We start from the raw sequence: 23420 nt of genomic DNA, 5'->3' as shown, positions 1-23420 counted from the left end.
ACCTAGTTGAATGGCAGAGCAAGCTTGAGGGGCTGAGTGGCTACTTCCTAAATTCTTCCTACGTCCTATATTCCTACTTCAGCCAGAACAAAGATTGAACCCCTGGTTAATCTGATCTCTATGGTGGTTATCTAGCCACTGAACTCCTTCATTAGACTTATCTTGTACACATCAGGGAATTTTGCAAGAAAACAATATTTACAATTATTGAATGTCTAACTGATGATCTCTGGGATCAAGCTGGAGCAGAGATGAGCTACAGGGGGATTTAAGTGGCACATGATCCCATTCTCTTATTGTCATCAATTTGATTGATGTGATATCTCCCCTTTCACGCTCTGAAGGTTGCTAATTTCCAGGCCTCTGAATTTCATTATCATCTAAATGAACACTTGCTTTAGCGGCTGACTTCCTTCTGTTTGATTTCAGTCACTCGGGGAATGAGAAAATGGAGGCTGATGTTCACAACAGGAAGGTGCCTTGGGAGGTCAATGGTTCCTTGGCCCCAGCTGACCTCCAGCGTGGTAACAGATCAGAGAGTCCCACACCCGGTCTGGTGGAAGGTACTGAGCCAGGTAAGAAGTTCTTTCCAGAGTAAAGTGAAGAATGAACAAGAGAGAGAGAGAGAGCGAGCATTCAAGGCTGTCACCTTGAGATCTTGCATTACATCTGACAGTTAAACAATACTTTCTAACCTTTTAACTGAAGCAGCTGGTAAATGTTGAAGGTTGTTTCATGCACAAAGCGTACACACACACACACCCCTAGATTACAGCCAGAGAAATCCGATGAATGTCCTCCCTAGCCCAGACACACTTGGAGCCATTTGAGATCAGTAGATCCAGCAACACGTAGACCCGATCCAATGATCTTCTCTAACAATGGGCCTTCATTACCCTGTCTCTCCTGCTTAATTTCTTGGTGTTGCTGAAAGGTCCAGACAGGTTAATGAGGTGAGTAGGATTTGCTGCAAAAGAAAAGACTAAGGTCCATTCAGGCCCCTTTTAGGTAACCGCATGATGTAACAATAGGTTTGTCATAGCAACCACCAAGCCGGACGTGATGTGAGGAAAATCTCATGGTGGAAATCGTTGGCAATGTGAGGTTCTGGTTACCAGTTCCCATCAAACAATTCCTCCCTCCAACTCTGTCACCCTTTCACCTCCTTCCACTCCTCCAACAAACATGTGGTGCTTTCCACATGGTGTTGGAGGTAAGCATGAGGTTTGTGTATTGGTAGGCATGTTTATTGTGTGTGCACTGCTTTTTCATTCAAGGGATGTGTGCATCACTGGCCAGGCCTGTATTTATTACCCATCCATAATTGCCCTGAGGGCAGTTAGGAACCAGCCACAATGTTTGGGTTTGAAGTTGCAAGTCAGGATGGCAATTACCTTCCCTAAAGGACAGTGAACCAGATGGGTTTCTCCTGACAAACGGCAGTGATTTAATGGTCATCATTAGGCTGTCATTTCCAGGTTTTTATTGAATTCAAATTTCACCATCTGTCTTAGCTGGATTCGAACCAGGGTCACCAGAACATTACCTGGGTCTCTGGATTAACAGTCTCTGTATGTGTCCTTGTGTGTGTATATGTGTGTGTAAACATGTGTGTGTGTGTGTGTATATATATTGCATGTCCTGTTTCCCCCCCTCCACTGGCTGTCTGAAAGGACTAAGATCCCTTTTATCTTGACATGTAGTTTCTCCAGACATGCGTTAGCCACTTGACAATGTAATAATGAGTGTTAAGCTATTTTTATTGGTGAAGAATGGGTACAAATGGCCACGACTCCCGGGGAAAATTTCCCCTGCTGTCCTATGAAATATTGCCTTGGGATCACTCCCATTCATCTGAGAGGGAATACAGTGCCTCGGTTTAAAGTTTCATCCAAAAAGACAGTACCTCCCGAAGTGTAGCACTCTTTCACTACTACAGTGGAGAGACAACCTTCACTTTTTTGTGCTTGTGTCCTGTACTGGGACTTGGACCGCCAGCTTCTGGCTTAAAGGCAAATTGCTACTACCTGAACCATGACTGCCCCAAACCTTTGCAATGGACGTTTTCCACTTAATCAGCAAGGGGTGAAGTTTTTCCTCTCAGCTTCCATGTTGTGAGAGACTTCAGAAAAGTTTGAGACGGAAATTAAGTTTATCTGAGGGTAGATATTAAGCGTCCTTGTTCACCTATACCCACCCCGACCCCCACTCCCACCCCATAGATGCTGAAAATCTGAAAGAAATGCAAGAAATGCTGACACTGCCACCTGTCTGCACTGACTTGACAAAATATTGTGTGGGGGTTTTCCAATCCTGCAGATCATGCTTTTCTTGTTTGTTGAGATAGAAGTGACTGGCAAGCTGGAAAAAGATGCCTATTGTGACAAAACACTGTGTCACCTTTACTTCCGAGTAAAGTGATCTGTACGTTCACCACTTTTGTTCCAAACCCATATCATGAATTTGAGAAGTACTTACAAACGATATTGTCTGAACAATGCACACCCTTATCCTCTCTCAACTGGCTAGTCCCAGAAGATAAGGTCCAAGGAGCAAGTGCAAGCAGGTCCAGTGTATAAGTGAGTAGAAATAAAGCGCCTTGGCTCCTTTCTGTCCACTTAATAGTGTGCATCAGTAAGTCTAATTATCAAGAATTTCAAAAGCTTTACAGAGGAGAGACAAACAGATGGTTTTGAACGCTGATGGATTCATGGCTTGTGCATCTTCTAGAAGATAGTTATAGAAGAATATTGACCAAGACCCAGTCCTAGATTGGTGTGATAGTATGGTGAATATACAATTAGATTAGCAATCCAAGTTTGGATTACTGACCTGGAATCTATGAATTCAACCCTCGCTGATATGTTTTGGGAATTTCAATTCAGTTCATGAAACAAAATTGTGATCTTTATTCCCTTTTTGAAAGAAGAAACCAGTATCAGTAATATAACAGGACATCTAGAAAACATGCCCCCTCTTGTTCACAGTGTGCCTTGGTCAGGGCAGGGTGCAGGGTATTAAAAAAAAAGCTTTTCTTGCGATGCGGGCATCACTTGGAAAGGCTGATATTTATTGCCTATCCTTAACTGCCCCTAGGCAGCTGGCATGAGGTGCTTGTCAGGCCATTTCAAGGTCAACCTCCTAGATACCTGGGGCACATGTAAGATGTCACATTTCCCCTCTGAAAAGGGACATTAGTATACTAATCAGAATAATTATCAGTAAGACGAATCATTATTAGTACTTTATTAATGAATTAAATTGTTTGCAGTTGCTCTGGTGGGATTTGAGCTCACATCTCTGGAGACATCAACTCAGGTCTTAGACCAAAAACATCACCACTATACGACCATCTACCCACAGGAGAGTGAGCAGATCAATATTTTTTAAAATTGCCATCAAGACATCATTAGTTAAAAAACACTTCTGTGCTAAGTGGTATGATTGGATAGAATAATCCTTTTGCCCATGGGACCTGAGTCCTTGACTTTAGATAGCTGTCAGATTCCACATTAAATAAATTTGGACAGTTCCAATCCTAGCACCCAGTTCTAGGGTGGGTGTAGTGGCGTGGTGAATATACAATTATATTAGCAGTTCAAGCTTGGATTACTGATCTGGAATCTATGCATTGAAACCCTGTTGATATATCACATATACCTTGGGAATTCCAATTTAGTTCATGAAATAAATTATGATTTTATATTTTCCCTTTTTGAAAAAAGAAGCCAGTATCAGTAATATAAGTAGAACAGTTTTTTTAAAAAAAATCTATTTGGTTTGCTAATGCTCTCCACCTTGGCTTAGTTATGGCCAATACTTGATGCCCTCTGAAATGACTGAAAAAAACACTCAGTTGTTTTTTTGTTTGATTACGCAATGTGGACTAGACAACATTTATTGCTGTTAAAACTGTGGGTCTGGAGTCACATGGAGGTTGGTAGATTTCTTTCTCTCTCTCAAGGACATTTGTGAACCAGATGGGTTTCAACAATGTTTTCTGGTAGTTTTCAGTTCACCACATTTTGACTGAATTCAAATTTCACCTCCTGCTATGGTGAGATTCAAACCCATGACTCCGAACATTAGCTGGGCTTTGGAATTGCTGGTCTGTTGGCATTGCCACAGCACCACTATTTCCTCACCCTCCCCGCGCCCGCCCCAAGAAGGTAATTCACCAGCAGCTTTGTAAAGGACAATCAGGCATGGTTACTGGTTGCTGCCTCATCCAGCGACATTAATGTCCCATTAATTAATTTTTAAAAATACAACACATATTAATCCAACATGCAAAACTGCACATAATTGAATATAAATTGACAACTGACGTGATACATCTTAATGTCACACGGGTCTTGGCTTAATGAGAACTGAAAAGAACTGAAGTTGCATTTGGATCTGATCTGTGTTGTAATTACCTGGGTTCATAGGAGAGTCAAATATTTCACTTCTCACAAATGATCGTTCCCCTCATTAATAGATAGAAGGTGTAAACAAAATGTAAGCTCCTGTGAGTGCCAGATCCTGCGTGTTGGGATCAGTTTTCATTTCCTGGCAGTTACCTACACAGCAGTATTGTGTGAGATATTGCTTTGTTTTGGATGAAATTCTAAACCAAAGTACTGCATTCCCTCTCAGATGAATGTGAATGATCCCAAAGCAATATTTCACAGAAGAGCAGGGAACATTTTCCCAGGAAGTCCTGACCATTTCTATCCACTCACCGTCACAACAAAAACAGCTTATTGCTAATTATCACTGTGTGTGCAGAGCTAATTGTGCGCAAATCTGTGTCCAAATTGGCTGATGCTTTTCTGACACTACAGCAGTTGACTACATGTCAGGATAAAAGGTGTCTTGGTACTTTGAGATAGCCAATGGTCTTCAATGGAGCTAAAATGCAAATTTTCTTTATTAGCGCACAGGGACACACGCGTGGACACACATGCTGACACACGCAGACACTCGCATGGACAACTGTAACATAACCACAAGGTTATCAAACAAAGACCTTCAATTTTCATTGCTGGATAGCCCTCTTGAGATATCTATTCTCCTTCAGTTCTAGCCTCTTGAGAAACCATGATTTTAAATGCTTCACCATTGGCAGCCGTGCCTTCTGTTACTCAAAGTCCTAACTTCTGCAATTCTCTCTCTGAACTTATGCCTCTCCCAACAGCTCTCTTCCCTCCTTTTATTCCCTTCAAACCGACCCCTGCAGCCAAGTGTTTGTTCACCTGTCCTCATAGCTCCCTCTGTGGCTTGTTATTAGATTTTGTTGGTGCTGTGGGGTATGCTAGTGTAGTGGTAATATTGCTGCATGAGTAATGCAGAGTCTTGGGCTAATGTTCTATGGTTTGCAGTTCAGTCCATCACATCAGGTGGTGTTATGTGAATTCGATGAAATAAAAATGTAGCTAATGGCAATCACATAACCACCGTTGATTATTGAACCAGATTTTTACAACAATGTCTGAGAGAAGGAAATCTGACATCCTGACCAACATGTGATTCCAGGCCAGCATTGGAGTGGTCAGATTTTAACTACTCTCTGCAGCAGTTTATTACCCATCCCCAGTTAAGAGTCACCCACATCATTGTGGACCTGGAGTGATATGTACACCTGACCAGGTAAGGACATCAATTTCCTTCCTTTAAGGACATTTGTGAACCAGATGGGTTTTTTCCCCTCCAACAATCGACAGTCAATTCATGGTCACCATTAAAGTCTTAATTCCAGATTTTTATTGAATTAAACTTCCACCACCAGAGTGGCTCAGTGGTTAGCATTGCTGCCTCACAGCACCAGGGACCCGGGTTCAATTCCACCCTCAGGTGACTGTATGTCTGGAGTTTGTACATTCTCCCCGTTTCTGCATAGGTTTCCTCCAAGTGCCCCATTTCCTCCCACAGTCCAAAGATGTGCAGGTTAGGTGGATTGGCCATGATAAATTACCCATAGTGTCCAGGGAAGTGCAAGTTACGTGCATTAGTCATGGGGACTGCAGGGTTACAGGGATAGGGTAGAGGGGTGGGATACTCCTTGGTGGGTCATTGTGGACTCGATGGGCTGAATGGCCTGCTTCCACACTGTAGGGGTTCTATGATTCTATCTCCTATGGCAGGATTCAAACCCAGGTCTCTAGCTCATTGCTTGGGTCCCTGGATTAACAGTCCAGTGATAACCACTAGGTTGTTGAATTCCCTTGATACATTTTACTGTTTTAAAGACTCTACAAAAATACAAATTGCTTTTTTTTAGATTACTTTAGATTAGATTAGATTACTTTACAGCGTGGAAACAGGCCCTTCGGCCCAACAAGTCCACACCGACCCGCCGAAGCGCACCCACCCAGACCCATTCCCCTACATTTACCCCTGCACCTAACACTACAGGCAATTTAGCATGGCCAATTCACCTAATCTGCACATTTTTGGAGTGTGGGAGGAAACCAGAGCACCTGGAGGAAACCCACACAGACACGGGGAGAATGTGCAAACTCCACACAGTCAGTCGCCTGAGGCGGGAATTGAACCCGGGTCTCTGGCGCTGTGAGGCAGCAGTGCTAACCACTGTGCCACTGTGCCGCCCACTTGTTGACAGCCAGCAGCTGTGTAGCAAGATATCAAATGCAGCCTGACACTTTTCTCCCAGATAGCCAGTAAATACTCGATTAGACAGCAGGCCATAGCCTGATCCCAGGTACATATCTGATATGTCCTGTTTTGTTTTACAACTGCCTTCCACTTCTTGGCTCCTGAACTCTATGACTGCCTTATAAATTCAGAAGATTACTTTTTGCCCCAAGTGTCCATTGTTCTATACAAAAACCACCACTCGTGATAAGTTTATAGTCTGTAGCTCATTCCCAAATTGATATTATTCTGTACCCAATGACCTTTTGATCCCTCCCAGTTAGTCATTATTAGTTACCTCATACCAGCCACAAGGCAGATGCTAGACATGTACTTATCCGTATGTATCCCTTTGTCTAGGTGCTGGACAGGAGAGTGCAATGTTTGTCCACACTAGGTCTTATGAAGATCTAACCACAGATGATGAAGTGAAGGGCTGTCTGGATAGTATTAACAAACCCATCACGGAAGAATCCCAGATCGAAGAGATCAGCAAAGATTTCAATGAACTAAGCACCCAACTGACCGGTGTTGCGATGGACGTGAACAAGGAGATGAGAGACAGTGACGCGGAAGGAGAGGGGTCATCTGGGAGATCACGCAGAGAGTCTGTGCTCTCGGAGAAAGAGGAAGACATAACAGCTGAGTCGTGGAGGCAGCACCGGAAGCACATCTTTGTCTTCAGTGATGCCGGGAAGCCGATTTACTCCCGTTATGGGACAGAGGAAGCTCTCTCCTCTATAATGGGAGTAATGGTGGCACTCATGTCCTTCATTGAGGCAAGCAAAAATGTGATCAAATCCATCCATGCAGGTGAGTTCAGCAGTTTCAAGTTACTGCTTGTTGGGTTCCACTGTTCTTTTGTCTTAATGTTTCATGTACCAGTAGGATAAAGGAGTGGCTGAGCAAGAGGCTGCTGCAAGAGGCATATCTTATTGCTAGCTTTTCAATCCACCATCCTGCTGCAGTGCCACTACAAGAAACAGTCACTTGGTAGAATAGAGCCACAAAGCAGCTGACAAATCAGATGTGCTGTACAAGCTGGTACTCTTGCACCTCTGAGGGCAGCAATAGCCTAGTGGTATTACCAATAGGGTAATCCATAGACTGTTCGGGGTTTGAATCCCACACGGTAGGTGGTGGAGTTTGAAAATATGGAATTAGGAATCTTAATAATGACCATGAATTGATTGTCAGAAAAAGCTCATCAGGACAGTTGCAAGAATGCCATTTTTCAGAGGGATCATTAACTTGTACTACATGAGAAACAGGGGTCCTTTTGAAATTTGATACTCTTGCCTTTGGCCTGATGAGTGCAAGGTGAAAAGGTTCAACAGAATGTCGCTTTTGTCAGCGAAGCAATTGCTTTATTTTTCAATTTGTTCTTGGGATGTGGGCATCTCCAACTAGGTCAGCATTTATTACCTATCCCTAATTAACCAAAGGACAGGTAACAGTCATCCACTCTCTCCTGGGCTTAAAGTGTTGACTTGAAGGTAAGGATGGCGCAAATTTCCTTCCCTAAAAGACCCTAGTGAATCAGATAAGTTTTTAATCACAATCAATAGTGGTTTCATGGTCATCATGAGGCGAGCTTCTTATTCCAAATATAGCCAAAAATGGGCAGCACGGTGGCTCAGTGGTTAGCACTGCTCTCTCATTGCGCCAGGGACCCAGGTTCGATTCCTGCCTCTGGTGATTGTCTGACTGCGTGGAGTTTGCACATTCTCCGCGTGTCTGTGTGGATTTCCTCCGGATACTTCAATTTCCTCCCACAGACCAAATAAATGCTGGTTAGGTGAATTGGCCATGCAACTTGCATAGTGTTTGGGGATGTGTAGGTTAGGTGCATTAGTCAGGGATAAATGTAGAGTAATAGGGTAGGGGAGTGGGTTTGGGTGGGATCCTCTTTGTGGGATTGTTGGGCCAAAGGACCAGTTTCCACACTGTAGGGATTCTATAATGATTCTGTAATGACATATTGAATTCAAATTTTGCTGTCTGCAGTGATGGGTGGGGTTTGACCCTTGTCCCCAGAATATTAGCCTGGATTGCTAGTCAAATGACGTTGCCACTGCCTCCTGTTAGCACAATAATATCACACTGACTACTATTTACATTACCCCTCTTTGTTTAAAATAAATGGAACACAGCTTGTGTTGAGCTGGGAAGTTAGTGTCCGTTTGTCTGACTGCCCAAACAGTATCTCTCGATCACCATTCAGAAAGGGTTTATGGGATGGCCAGGGAAATATCTCTGCCTTTTGGTACCATGTGCTGATCAGGAACATAGTACTGTCGCCGTCATGAGTTCAGTGCTGTAATCTTCTGTCAGCCTTGTGTTGCACTGGGAAATGTCCCTGTTTCTAACCCAGAAGTCCCAATTCAAGTCCCATTCCAGGAGTTGATGGCCAATGAAGGTGTGTTCACCGTGCTGCCAAGCAGGTTGAGTGTCAACTTGTAAATCCTTTCAACACACAGAAGTGGCAGACAGTAAGGAATGGGAAAGATTCTTGGTCAGTCTGGTGATGGAGTTCGTGCTGTCTAAGTACACTGTGACCATCACCATAACCATATACTACCATATAGTACCAGAGGTTAATAATGTTCAGTGTCCAGGCATATTCTTTTCTAATTAGATTTTTATTTTTACTCACATTCCAACACCACTGGATGTAGATAGAGTAAACTTTTCATTAACTGGCATCTGTGGAATGATTTATTTAATATGGTGGATCATGAAGAGGTCCACATTATCAATGGAAAAACACTTACTAAGTAATAGAAACATTATGCAGGGGGCATACACATCCCTGTTATACTTAATTTATAGCATAAATCACTTAAATAGTAATGCAACTTCGCTTAAATAAACAAGTTTTCTCTCACACCCTCAACTGATGTTCAGGCACCACTGAGACTACAATAATATACTAAACTTCACCATGCTTGTGGTATATAATTTTTGCTGGTTTATCGAGAATGCCAAATTCAAAAGGTACCAGTTGAAACAAAGTTTGGTGTATTTTTAATCAACCTATTCAGGTGAGCCATGAACAGGTGGGTCTTGAACCAGGTGTTCCTGGTCCAAAGGTAGGACCACTGCCACTGTGATACAAAAATCCCTCCACCACTGGCATATGGGGAACAAGTAATCATACGTTAATGAGCATAAAGCCATCAACTGTTCCCTAGTTCTCTTTGATTTTGGGCACCTCTTCCTGAACCAAATAGATGATACGTTATTATATGAGAAGTTCTTCCCCTCAATTCCCTACATTATTCTGAGTTATAGAGTCATACAACATGGAAACAGATCCTTTGGTCCAACTCGTCCGCACCAATCAGAAATCCCAAGCAGACCTAGTCCCATTTACCAGCATTTGGCCCATATCCCTCCAAACCCTTCCTATTCATCTCCCCATTCAGATGCCTGTTAAATGCTGTAATTGTGTCAGCCTCCACCACTTCCTCTGGCAACTCGTTCCATACACACATCAGTCTCTGTGTGAAAATGTTACCTCTCAGGTAAGCCATACCTCTGTAGGCGAAGGCTTGCTCCCAGTTATCCATAAACATTGTCTGTAATTGGCCACCAGGGAATGTACAGCAAACAGCTGAGGTGACTGACGTTTTCCCTGTTTGAAATTCCTCACAATTTGTGCAATATGCTCATTTCGTGAAAATGTCTCCAGTTGTCCTGGTCTGTCCCCATGCCCAAAACCTCTTGATCTCCGGTAACCACCACAATGAATCTTGTTTGTAGCTACCCCATCGTCGAGACACCTACTGACAAGGACAGCACTGAGAGCTGGATCACAGTTGTACCATGACTGTCAGCTGAAGTTGCCTCAACACGCAGTTGAGCCTATAGCTGGGAGATTAGAGAGAGCCCTTCGCTGTCTGTGAGGGGAAAGGGAGCCCCTATAAATAGTGAATGGTAGGCAGATCTGCTGTCAGTATTTTTTCAAAGAAGGAAAAACTTACTTCAGTGGGAACGCCATTGACTCTTCATTAGCCTTAAAGGCTTTAGTTAGCAGCAGGACATATGGAACAGGTATTTTAGGCTGTTGAGTGGTGTCTTGTTACCTTTCTCCGATGAAATAGTTATGGATAGATGCACAGCATTGACAAGCCATACTATAAGCAGTTGTGGTGCAGAGTGTGGTGGTTAATTCCCTGCTTTTGTTTGTGACAGAGGGTTACAAGGTGGTATTTGTTCATCGGAGCCCCCTGGTCTTTGTAGCTGTCGCTCGTACCCGCCAGTCAGAGCAGGAAGTGGCTAAAGAGCTTCTGTATGTTTACTACCAGATAATTAGCCTGGTGACTTTAACCCAGCTCAACAGAATCTTCGAGCAAAAGAAGAACTATGACCTCCGCCGGCTGCTTGCAGGCTCTGAGAGGATTACAGACCACCTCCTCGATCTCATGGGCAAAGATCCCAGTTTTTTAACCTGTGCAGTGCGATGTCGGCCCTTGCCGTCCTCTGTGAGAGACACGATTAGCAGCAGCCTGCAGCAGGCCAAAGACAAAAGTCTTGTCTTCTCCATTCTGGTCGCTGAGAACCAACTGGTTACACTGGTGAGGAAGAAAGACCAATTCCTGCATCCCATCGATCTCCATCTTCTCTTCAACCTCATCAGCGCATCCACCTCCTTCCGAGAGGGAGAGGCCTGGACTCCTATCTGTCTGCCCAAGTTCAACTCCAGTGGTTTCTTCCATGCGCACATTTCCTACCTCGATCAGGCAAGCAGCCTGTGTTTGCTCCTCATCTCCACCGATCGCGAGCACTTCTTCACCATCTCCAACTGTAAGAGCAAATTTCTGGAACGCATGAAGAGACGGAATACCTTGCAGACGCTGCTCGAAGAGTTACGGTCTCCATCCTACAGTGTTTCTCAAGTGGGCATCCCAGACCTCAGGCACTTCATCTACAAGTCAAGAAGCTCAGGTCTATTCACAAGGTAAGAAACAAGCTGAGTTATCCAAATGATATAAATGAAAGAAAGGCATTCGTTTTCAAAGTGCCTTTTATATTCCTAGGGTTTTCAAAGGCGATTTAATACTAATAAGGCACTTTTGAAGTTGTGGTGATGTCGGAATTCAGTAACCAATTTGCATACAGCAAGATCCCACAAACAGCCATGTGAGAATACGCAGGTATTCTGTTTTTTTGTGAAGTTTGAGTGATAAATATCAAACAGAACTCCAGGGATAACTCCTCTGCTCTTAATTGCAATAGTTCCATAAGATTATTCCACTCCAGTACAATGAAGAGTGTTCACTTTACTACCTGAACTGAAAAGTGGCATCTCTGACACAGTGGTGCTCCCTTAGTACTGCACTGGTGCATTGAGCTAGATTTTGTGTTGGAGTCTGGAGTAGGATTTGAACTTTCAACCTTTCAATTCAGAGGAATAAATGAATACTGCACAATGAGTAAGCATAATGCAAGTGGGATAACAGTTTCATTATCTGTTTGCTGTTATTAAACTACTCTGATCCAACGGAGCAAACAAGCTCTGTTCAATTTGTAGTCCATCCAAGTTTCCCTGTCAAAAATTAACCTTAGAAAATCATTGACTATCAGCGCAAGAAACTATGCTGTAAGGACTGCTGCATTCAGGCACATTGAGAAGCATAGAATTGGATAGCCATTTTGGTATGGTGGTAATGTTCCTACCTCTGCTCAGGAGGTCTAGGTTCAAGTCCCACTTGCTCCCAAGGTGTGTTATAAGGTCTCGGAACAGCTTGAGTATAATTTGCATCGTTCTGCTAATTTTACATGGACAGTACAGTACATAGTAACTTCATTGCTATTTTATCAGTTGATGTAATTTGCCAGATTATCCTCCTGCATAACATTCTCACCCTCCCTTGCTTTCCTTTTCCCTCACTGTCTGAGGATTTTCTCTCAGAGCTCAGTCAGGCAGACATCTCCTCACTTTCCCACCATCCCAAGGTTTCTTCCTTGTTCTGAAAGGTTTCCTCTTCAGAATATTCTTGATCCTTTAGGTTGCCTGCTGGGTTTTCTGCTCTTTCAGAGATAAATCGATTCTGTAGCTGGTTCCTGCCCTCACATATGCAATCGATCACCATTATGCTATGTCCTGCCCTTTAACCAGGACCACAGGAGCGTCAGACATTTGGAAATTCAAAATCAATGTTCCTATATTGGTCACAAAAGAACAGAATGTCTTTGACATTTTGACGTGGAGACAGACAGTCAAATAATGTCAGCCTCCCAACCTCTGTCTTCACAACACAGTAAAATTAAAACCTTCAATGACCCTACAAATATACCCGAGTGGTTCACAACCAGGCATTTTGAATAACTGGTCTCATTAATAAATTAATGGGAATAATTAATGTAAGACAGTGGGTTTATACCAAAAGATTTAATAATTTATTAACAACACAGTAACTTCAACACAACAAATTTAAACAGCAAAGTAATCTAAATAATGTCTGTGGTTAAGCTCAATCCTCCTTGATGCTAGCTCCCATTCTTTCACAAAGACAGACAGACACAATTAAGGGCTAAATCAAAAAGGAAAAAATAAGTGAGATGTAACTGGCTCGTTCATTCAGGCAGACTCCACAACCTGTCACATAATTGGAACGTAAGATTATATTTTGCATTGTTTCTGATGGCACCAATGCATGCAGATAGCAGGCTCCGAGGAATATTAATTTAATTCTTATTACTGAGATTTTATTCTCTGAACTTTTAACAAGATAATGAGGTGACAACCAGGGGGAGCAATCCACCTGACCAAAAACAACTTCCAAATATCAGTTCAAACTCTGCCCTCTCCCTGCCAGACTTATCGTCTAGCCATGAGATCCCAGTCAATGCTTAACATCTGCCATCTGTTTGAGCATAAGGTAAATCTGCTGTTGAAGTGTCTGTAGAGCACCTTTGAGCAAATAACCCGCCGATAACTTCAGGCCAGGTCTCATGAAGAAATAACAGCTTGGTTGTTCTCTTTCTCCTGAACAAGCTGCTGCTCACAGTCCAAAGGTCACCTTTAAGCTCTCAGCTCCAAACTCAAAAATGATTAAAAAGAGACATGAAAATAATGGAAAATCAGCAAGGGTTCCATTATAAGTACAAATTAGGCCCCGTTCTGAGAACCAACTGACCATTCACCTGAAAAGTCCAAGTTAGCGGATGTGAAGCCCAAAGCATTTCATGGTGAATTAACTACTTTTAATGTAGATAAGCCTTTTCCATGCAATCAGATTCCACTTAATTTAAGAGAAAAAACATTCCTTTGTGGGATTTAAGTATCGCTGGGCAAGGTCAGCATTATTGCCCATTACCACTTGCCCTTGAACTAGGTGAGTTGCTAGGCAATTTCTGAGGGCAGTTCAGAGTCATTGGCAGGGGGTTGGAATTACATGTAGACCAGACCAGGTAAGGATGGCAGATTTCCCTCCCTCAAGGTCATTAGTGAACCAGATGGGTCATCTTGTAATCATGGACGCTAGCTTTCATGGTCACCATGAGTGAGGCTCGCTTTGCATTCTGGATTCACATCCTGAATTTAAGTTTCGTCAGCTGCTGAAGTGTGGTTTGAACCTGTGTTTCCAGAGCACTAAAATAAAAGCAAAACATTTGATACTGGAGGTTCGGATTCAAATCAGAAAGTGCTGGAGATCCAGCAGCACCTGAACAGAATCGCAGAGTTTTACATACAAAGGGAGAACATTCAACCCATCATGTCTGTACCAGCTCCTGAAAGAGCTACCCAGTCGCTCCTGAAAGAGCTACCCAGTCACTCCCACTCTCCAGCCCTATCTCCGTAGCCTCTAAATTCATCCATTATAAATATATATCCAGATTTCTATTGAAACCTCCTTGTATCAAAGTGAGTTTAAACTCACGGTCAGCTGGATAAAAACTACATTGGGTGGACCACCCATTTTAATAGAGTATTGGATCCTCAAACGAAAAGAATACAAATTCCATGTTGAGTTTCAGAGAGAAACAAAGTCAATGTTTTGGTCCATAATGACTCGTGCAGAGTTTTTCCAACACTTGCTATTTTAATTCCCTCGAGGATAAGCCTAGGATACCTACAAACACCATGATGGCATAGTTTCTTTCAGGGATGATGCAGGAAGTTTATTTTAATAAGGAAACATCTTCCTTTCAATGGTATTTTGCAGTTGGGTGAAATTCAGTTCTCCAAACATGCAGACAATGAGGTGCTTCCTTCCTGTTTCTTACTTCAGACTTGTCTCTGCAATTGCTTTAGATCCAAAAGTCCAATGATTCTATGGCAATTTAAATGCCTTGTGTATTTTTTTTTTCTGTTTGGTAGCCCAGAGGTCGAAGCTCCTTACGTAGCTGAGGAAGAACAGGAGAGGCTGCTGGGATTGTATCAGTATTTGTACAGTCGAGTCCACAACTCTGCAAGGCCTCTGAAGTACATCTATTATGCGGGAGACCGAGAGAACTTATTGGCATGGGTAAGAACCAAGCCTTGGAACGTTCTGGTACATCACATCAAAGTGACAGCACCGATATAGGCCATTCAGTCTGTGCCAGTGTCTAACACTCCACACCAGCCTCCTCCCAGCTCAGTCTCAACTCTCAGGTCCAGCTCTTATTAGCTTCAAGGATCATCTGGATGAGGTTGGCATGGTGGCTCAGTGGTTAGCGCTGCTGCCTCTCAGTCCAAGGGATTGGGTTCAGTTCCACCCTTGGGCGACTGTCTGTGTGGAGTTTCCATATTCTCTCTTGACAATTGAACCCTTCGAGTTCACTAATGTCCTTTAGGGACGGAATTTGCCATCCTTAGCAGGTCTGGGGTCTACGTGTGACTCCAGACCAACAACAATGTGGTTCACTTTTAACCGCAGTTAGGGATGGGCAATAAATGCTGGCCCAGTCAGTGATGCCAACAACCCATCATTGAATAATTTTAAAAAAAGGTACTTGGCTTTTGAACTAGCTCCCTGAGCAGCTCTGGGAATGTAACCCGGTTAATGTAGAGGAGTTCTGCCTCAGCTGTTGCCAAGCATTGAACATCATTTGAACCCTGGAGTTAGTTGCTGCATTGGAAATGTGATTCGGTTGCAGTAAATTGCAGTCTTGTCAGGACACAGGGAGATGTGTTGGTGAAGTAGAGTATTAAGACTATCATCCCGAATCTGGGTTAGAGGTTCACCCACTTGCAACTGATGGGCAACTAAATCTGAACAACCCCATTCTCTGCCCGGTGCAATACTTGATGTAAGAACGCTACATGGCTAACTGGGGAGGGAGTGAATGCCGAAGCCAATTCCTTTTGGAGCGATTAGATTAGATTACTTACAGTGTGGAAACAGGCCCTTCGGCCCAACAAGTCCACACCGCCCCGCCGAAGCGCAACCCACCCATACCCCTACATTTACTCCTTACCTAACACTACGGGCAATTTAGCATGGCCAATTCACCTGACCTGCACATCTTTGGACTGTGGGAGGAAACCGGAGAACCCGGAGGAAACCCACGCAGACACGGGGAGAACGTGCAAACTCCACACAGTCGCCTGAGGCGGGAATTGAACCCGGGTCTCTGGCGCTGTGAGGCAGCAGCGCTAACCACTGTGCCACCGTCCCGCCCACGGTGGCACAGTGGTTCAGTAAGGCAATAGCTAGGCCGTGAGGTTATAAAGTCAGGGGTCAGACAATCGGTGAAGTGGGACCTGGAACATTCTGAAGCAGAGATAGATGAAATCCCATTAGACAGGGAGATCAAAGATTATTGAGGGCGGATGGGAATATGGATTTAAAAACACTAACCAATCAATTTTATTGATCGGTGGAGCAGGCTTGAGGGGCTGAATGGCCTACTCCTGATTCTATTGCTCACATTCGTGTCTATGCTGGGATTACAGAAGGAGAGGGAGCAGTGTGCTATATTGAAGTAGAGACCACTTCTATTCTGGACCTGACTTAGGGTTTGCCTTAGCTAGGATCAACAGATGGAGCGGTGTCAAGGAATGTGGTTTACTTGGGTTTTTTATCCTAACTTGCCTTGAGTGGAGAGGATGTGGTAGGATAATGTGACGGAAGTTTCAGTCTGCCTTCAATCCTGCACATCGCAACTGAGCTGGGAACGCTCACTAATGTCGTAGGTGTGAGATGGTTGAGGCAACTTCTATTAACTGGTATTAAAGTAACATGAAATTGTTATGTGCTAGGGGAGGCCCTTTGGCCCAATGTGTCTGCTCGTAGCTCCCTGAGCATTTCAACTCGACAACAATCTGATGCCTTTCCCTGTAACCCTGCACACCATTCCTAATTAAATACTCACCCGATGGCCCCTTAAATGTCTCTGTTGGTCCTGCCACGCTTCCAGACAGTGCATTCCAAAGCATCCCTCCCCTCCCCATCTTGAGGCCGGAATGTTTGTCAATGTTGATGTGAGCGAGTGAAGGATGAGAACTCTCTCTGTTTCCCTAACTCCTGTCCTGTCTCTATCTCGCTGTTCAGGTCACGAGTGGATTTGAACTCTACATGTGCTTTTCTCCGTTGGGAACCAAAGCTACTGCGGTAGGTGCCATTAGCAAACTAATGAAGTGGATTAGGAAAGAAGAAGACAAGCTGTTCATCCTCAACCCTGTGACGTACTGACAGAGCGTCGTGATGGAGTGAGTGACTCCCTCTCTACTGACCAAAAACACAAACTGACTAACTGACTGTGAGAGCCTGTCCACAGGGGAGCCAGGAAGATTAATGATCACTAATGTTTGTCACCGAGGTTTCTTTCTGAACAACTGAAGGGGTGAGATGTAAGCAGTTTGTATTACAAAAAGAAACACTACTTCCGTTGCAATTACTGTACACCAAGTGGGATCAATACCATTTTGGGTTTTATCTCCCCATTTTCATTCTCTTCACCCACCCTGAATATCCATCATTATATACAGCCCTGAGTTATACATCTATAGCTGGAGATTTGCTGGTCTCTTGGGTCAAGAAACAATCTCACAGGCCCCTCTGTAACTCGGACAACTTTGTTACAGCTCCATGTTAGTTCGGGCGCTTCGGAGATGACCTCTGATGGTCAGTTGGGCCAGGGTTGTCAAAAGTACTTAGAAAATCCTGCGCTGACATGATTTCCCCTTTAAAAAAGAGACACCCACCAAAGCTGCCGTGAAACCCGAGGTCACCCCTGGAGAAAGATCTTTCCCAAGTGCTGCGCCGACAAAGTGAGAGATTGTGAGAGTGAAGCCACAGATGGTGGATCATGTGACTGTGGGGGAAGGCCATTTGGCCCCACGAGCCCGTTCTATCAAAGTATTGTCTTTTAAGAGGACAGTCATTTTCAAAACAAACCTTAAGTAACCCTAATAGCCGAAAATTTTCGGCGCCGCTGATCGGGGACCACTTGTGATTGTGTCGAATACCTTAAGGTGAACTTGTGTAAATTCTCATGCTTAATAAATCAGGTGTTGAAAAGGAATTTAAAAAAAAGGAAGGTGATAGAGATAAAAAGATAGAAAATGTCAACATTCTTCAGACTTTTGCCGCGTTTCGTGGAAAACGTGTGATTGAACGGGAGAGGGTTTCTGTTGATTAAAATCAATGAGAAACCAGGCAATCCCCAAAAAAGGTTTGTGATCCCTGCCCCAGGATCTTCATTCTGTATTGTGGACCCAGGCAATAAGAGGGAGGTCCACCTCTGTGAATAACACAGTTAGGATTTGCTCTATCGGAACAACGACTTGCATTTCTTGTAAGGACTTTAATATCATTGAACATCCTTTATTGGAGCATTATCAAATGTACTTTGACACCAGATCTCTCACTGTCCCAAATAATGGGTTTCCTCAGGATCATCCCAACAGGAAGGCAGAGGGGATTAGTGAGGGAATTCCAGAGCTCCTTGGGAAGTGAGGGCACAGCCACAAAAGGTCCAGTAAATAAAATGGAGTAGGCAAGAGGTTGGCTTGGAGGAGTGGTGATATCCTGGACGGTTTGGGGTTGCAGGAGACTGTAGAGATAGGGAGGAGTAAGGCCCTGGAAGGATTTCAGATTAAGTGGGAGAATTTCAATCAGTCGCCTACGTCCAAGTGTTCATTTTGTGCTGACTGAATAACCAAGATTCTGTTCTGTCTCCATGGCACAGGCACTTTCACCCACTTCCTGAGCTCAGGATATTGGCCGTTGTTCTGTTAAAACCTCAAAGGAATAGAAATGCCCTGGAAATGAGGAACAGAATGTTATCATTAGAAAGAGCCTAACAGATTAAACACGTACTTCAAATGCTTAAGCTTTATAGTTTTCAATGTGACTGTTTAGAATGTGAACAGTTTTGCAGTTACTGAATTGCTTTAATGGCAGCTTGGTCTTAGAAAACTGGCAGAATTGAAAATTTTGTGAATTATTTTATAATGGTATTCACTGACTCGTGCTGCTCGCTTTTTAATTAAAAAAACCCTCTGTCGCACCCAGCTGGTAGAGTAGTGCAGTGCAAAAAGAAGTATTACTTAAAGTTAGCCTCAGACTTTGATTGAACTGACAAACCTTGAAGCTGTATAGACGTAAAAATTAGGATCAGGAGTAGGCCATTGGGCCCCTCGAACCTGCCCCACCATTGAGTAAGAAAATGGCCGATCTGATTATTTCACATGCACGCCTAGAACTGACAACATTTCACCTCTTGCTTGTCAAGAATTGATTCACCTCTGATTTAAAGATATTTAAAGACCATGCTCCTGCCAGCTTTTGGGGGGAGAGAAAAGTCCCAAAGACTCTCAACCCTCTGTGAGGGGGAGAAAAAAGCCTCTCTTCATCTCTTGTCTCGAGTGGACAACCCCTTATTTTTCACAGCGATCTCTGGTTCTGGATTTTCTCACAAGACGGAACCTCCTCTCCGCATTTTCATCAAAACCCTTCAAGATCTTAAATAAACAAAAACAATTTGCTGAAGAAACTCAGCAGGTCTGACAGCATTTGGAGAGAAATGTTCATGTTTTGAGTCATGTACGACTCCTCTTTAGAGCTTCTATGTCCTCTTTCCACCCCCCCCCCCCCCCCACTGTCTCTCTCTCTCTCTTTATCTCTCTTTTTTCTCTCCCTGTCTCTCTTTCTCTCTCCCTTTTCCTTCTTAGCAAAAATAGATGTTCCTTAACAAAATGACTTGCAGAAAAGGCACCTGGAGGTAGTGGAAGGAATGGGAGAATATAGAATGCAGTTTGACTTTAAAACGTGCACAATGTCTTTTTGATCCAAACTTTAAAAATGTGCGTGGTTGAGGGAATGTGTCAATGTGTGTGTGTGAAGGAGAGATTTTCCAATGCTACGATAATCCTGTTGAGTGAGTTTCTCCGATGGTAAACAGCCTGGTGTTTTCACACGCAGTGAATGTTGTCACATAAAACAAACCTTATTATTTCTTACAAACCCCCCCCCGCCCCCCACTTCACTCAGTTCACTGGATTCAGGTCTCTCAATGCTGTCACATGACCAGGTTGCAGGAGGGAAGACCAAATGTTGGTAATTAAACAAAGTTACACAATCCTGAGAATGTTTGTAAATGGCTGGAGACACAGCTTTGGACTTTGGATGTTTAAATAAAGAGTTGGTTTATCACCCTACCTGATATTCCGAAGTTCTCAGTGTAATATGTTGGGTTTGGTGGATAATTACTACTTCTTTCCCTTCAAACGAGCATGATGACTAACCAGGAAATACTAAGACACCTATTTAACACTCCTTATTGATCAAGTGACTGAGCGAACCGATTACACAGCATGTCCATGAGATTAGTTTGGAGAATTGCCCTGTGGGGTGCAGTTATCATGTCATCTTGAGATGACTGACGCCTTGACTACTCACGCTAGTTTAAACGTGACTTGGTAAAAGTCCCTCAGATGCTCATTATTTTCACAGTGTTAATTAAAGCTCCCTGATGTGACATCACTCAGCAAATATGTTCCAGCCCTGCGTTTAGTACATGGGTACATTTGCTGCACTGCCCCTACATTAAATGACATTACTGTCCCCTCTCCTCAACATGAATGTATAAAACCCAGACTCACTTTTTATTCTTCTCTATTAGTGACCATGGCAATCTGATGTGTTCTTTACTTGTCAACCTTTCTGTCTTCGGTATTTAAAGGAGAGGGAGCTGTTCATCTTTTATGCTTAGCTCTTGCTGCCGCTCTCTGTGTATATTTATGTCTTTGTGACTATTTACAGTTCTTTATGTATGTGAGTTTGTGTATTTTGTGTGTTTGAGAGAGACTGTGTTTATGTGTGGGTGAGACACTATTTGTGTTTATATGCATATATGTTTATGAAAGACACTATATGTGTGTGACACTGCATGTGTGTGAGATACTTGTGATTTTAACTATGTTCGTGTGTGTGAGAGAGAAAGACAGATGCTTGTGATTTTAACTATATGTATGAATGACATTGTTTTGTGTGTGTGTGTTTGTGTGAGCGAGAGAGACAGACGTGTGTGTGTGTTTTGAACCGTTTCTGTACCCCTAATATGATATGTCAGACTGGGTCGATTGCAGCTCCTCTCTGTTCCTTCTTTTGTCTTGTCATTTTTAGTTCCTTTCTGAGGATAAAGTCTTTGATAATGAAAGGTCACAGATCTGAAACATGAACTTGATTTCTGTCTCCATCGATGCTTCTGAACCTGCCTAGTCTTTCCAGCTGTTATCTTTTAGCTTTTTGCTTCACTCTATACAACTTTTATGAAGCAGAGAGGGGCGTTTTGTGCAGAAGTTGCACTGAGTGAGAGACTGAACTCAGGTTACTGCCTGTGACATGGTCTGGCCAAAATTGTTCTGTTACACAATAAAGGTATCAGCTTGATTAGCTTTATCAAACACATGCAAGGCGGGTAAGTAATCCCAACATCCTTCAGAAACAGGTTAATGTAAATCCAACCTGTGTCTGGAGATAGTGCTCTGGTTTCACGGCTCTCTTCTACCGCCTGGTGTGCATAAGTGGTATTACAATGCCACTGTCAAGTCTACCACTTCCAAATCTATAAAACAATGAAAGGCCTGCCTGAGGTATTTAACACTGTGTAAAGCACTGAGTTCATAACTAAAAATTAAACATTAATTGATGCCAGACTAACTTTAAATTATAATTGTTGATGATTCAGTAGTGGATTACTCCTCGGGGAGGGTGACTGTGGCTGCGTTAAAGAACCAGAATTTTACTCCCAGATTATTAAGATTGTATTAAAATACATACTATAATTATACATCTGTTTTCTAGAGTCTTAATTAAAGTGTTACAAGAACAGGAAGGAATTTAATATTCATTGCATTGTGTCTGCTTCTGGAGGACAATTGGAGCAATGCTGTCTCTAGGGGAAACAGGTATAAATTGGGGACATGTTGAAATGAGTTGAGAGTGTGGTGCTGGAAAAGCACAGCAGGTCAGGCAGTATCCGAGGAGCAGGAGAATCGACGATTGAAATGCCAATACATTTGTAATTAAGGAAGATGCAAGTATGTTTATTGTTTGGCTTGAATTTCCACGATTATTACTTCAATGAAATACCAGAAAACAAAATTTGTTACCTAATTAAACAATTGCAAGAAAAAAAAATCCATTGCGTGCGATTGTCATTTAATTTTTTGTCATGTACTTTAAAAAACAAACACAAGTTTTAACGGTTATTAAACACTTTTGTTAGGGGAAATCACTCAAAGGGTGACTATGGACCAGAGGATGGAATAATAAGCAAATCAAATGGCTGAAGAGAGGTTTTTAGTAAACTATAGATAGCAACCCCACTGTGGCCTATACAGCCTGTCAGGTCCAGAGTTAAAAATCACACAACACCAGGTTATAGCCCAACAGGTTTATTTGGAGGAACTTTCCGAGCGCTGCTCCTTCATCAGGTGATTGTCTGATGAGCCACCTGATGAAGGAACAGCGCTCCGAAAGCTAGTGCTTCCAAATAAACCTGTTGGACTATAACCTAGTGTTGTGTGATTTTTAACTCTGGACCTGACAGGCTGTATAGTCCACAGTGGGTTTGCTACCTTTAGTTTACTAAAAACCTCTCTTCAGCCATTTGATTTGCTTATTATTCCATCCTCTGGTCCATTTTGTACACCGCGGTTCAACACTGGCGTCTCCAAATCATGTCAGGTCCAGGCAGTTCATATTCCTGTTTGTACTTTAATTCTCTCATGGCGTGTAGGCATCACTGGTGAGATTGGAGTTTATCTCCCATCTCTAATTACCCTTGATTGGTCTTCCAAGCCATTTTGGAGGACAGTGAAGAGTCACATTGCTGTGGGTCTGGAGTCACATGAAGGCCAGACCAGTTAATGATAGTGGATTTCCTTCCCTGAGGGACATTAGTGAACCGGATGGGTTTTTACAGAAATATCATGTGGTCGCCATTTGACTGGATGTTTTGATAACAAACAAAATTAATTTGATTCCCAATCTGCTGCAGTGGGACTTGAAGCGACGTTCCCCAGTGCAGGAGCCTGGCAGACTGGATTATTAGACATGTTGCACTATCAATGCACCCCATCATCCTTCTCATCGTGCTTGCTTTTAATATCTATGTTGTTGGCAAATGCAGCCTCTGTTGCCTATCTGGCTGTAAAGAGTTTGATTCAGTGCCTGCTCAGCTTCAGGGGGTCATACTATTCATGCATACCTCATCATAGAGTCAGAATCATACATTGTTAAAGATACAAAGTGGTGACCAATTATCAATGGCAAATGCCTCCTACCTGCCCATAACTACCTGACTGGCAAGCGGGTGGGGGTGGGCGGCAAATACTTCGG

At 43.1% G+C, this 23420-nt stretch overlaps 1 protein-coding gene across 1 annotated transcript in view; it reads left to right on the top strand.

Moving 5' to 3' along the window:
* The window catches only part of mon1a (MON1 secretory trafficking family member A), a 30154-nt gene extending 7937 nt beyond the window's left edge, over positions 1-22217 (top strand). The window contains exons 2-6 of the mRNA XM_043707708.1: positions 430-575; positions 6997-7449; positions 10834-11599; positions 14966-15113; positions 17124-22217. Of these exons, the coding sequence (XP_043563643.1) occupies positions 449-575; positions 6997-7449; positions 10834-11599; positions 14966-15113; positions 17124-17264 (1635 nt within the window). The 5' untranslated portion in view covers positions 430-448 and the 3' untranslated portion in view covers positions 17265-22217. The remainder of the gene's footprint in view (positions 1-429; positions 576-6996; positions 7450-10833; positions 11600-14965; positions 15114-17123) is intronic.
* Positions 22218-23420: the final 1203 nt, after the last annotated feature.

This window comes from Chiloscyllium plagiosum, chromosome 18 (genome assembly GCF_004010195.1).
Source record: "Chiloscyllium plagiosum isolate BGI_BamShark_2017 chromosome 18, ASM401019v2, whole genome shotgun sequence".
In the NCBI taxonomy this organism is placed as follows: domain Eukaryota; kingdom Metazoa; phylum Chordata; class Chondrichthyes; order Orectolobiformes; family Hemiscylliidae; genus Chiloscyllium; species Chiloscyllium plagiosum.
Note: the sequence above shows the minus strand (reverse complement) of the source record. Positions and strands in the feature narration are given on the sequence as shown.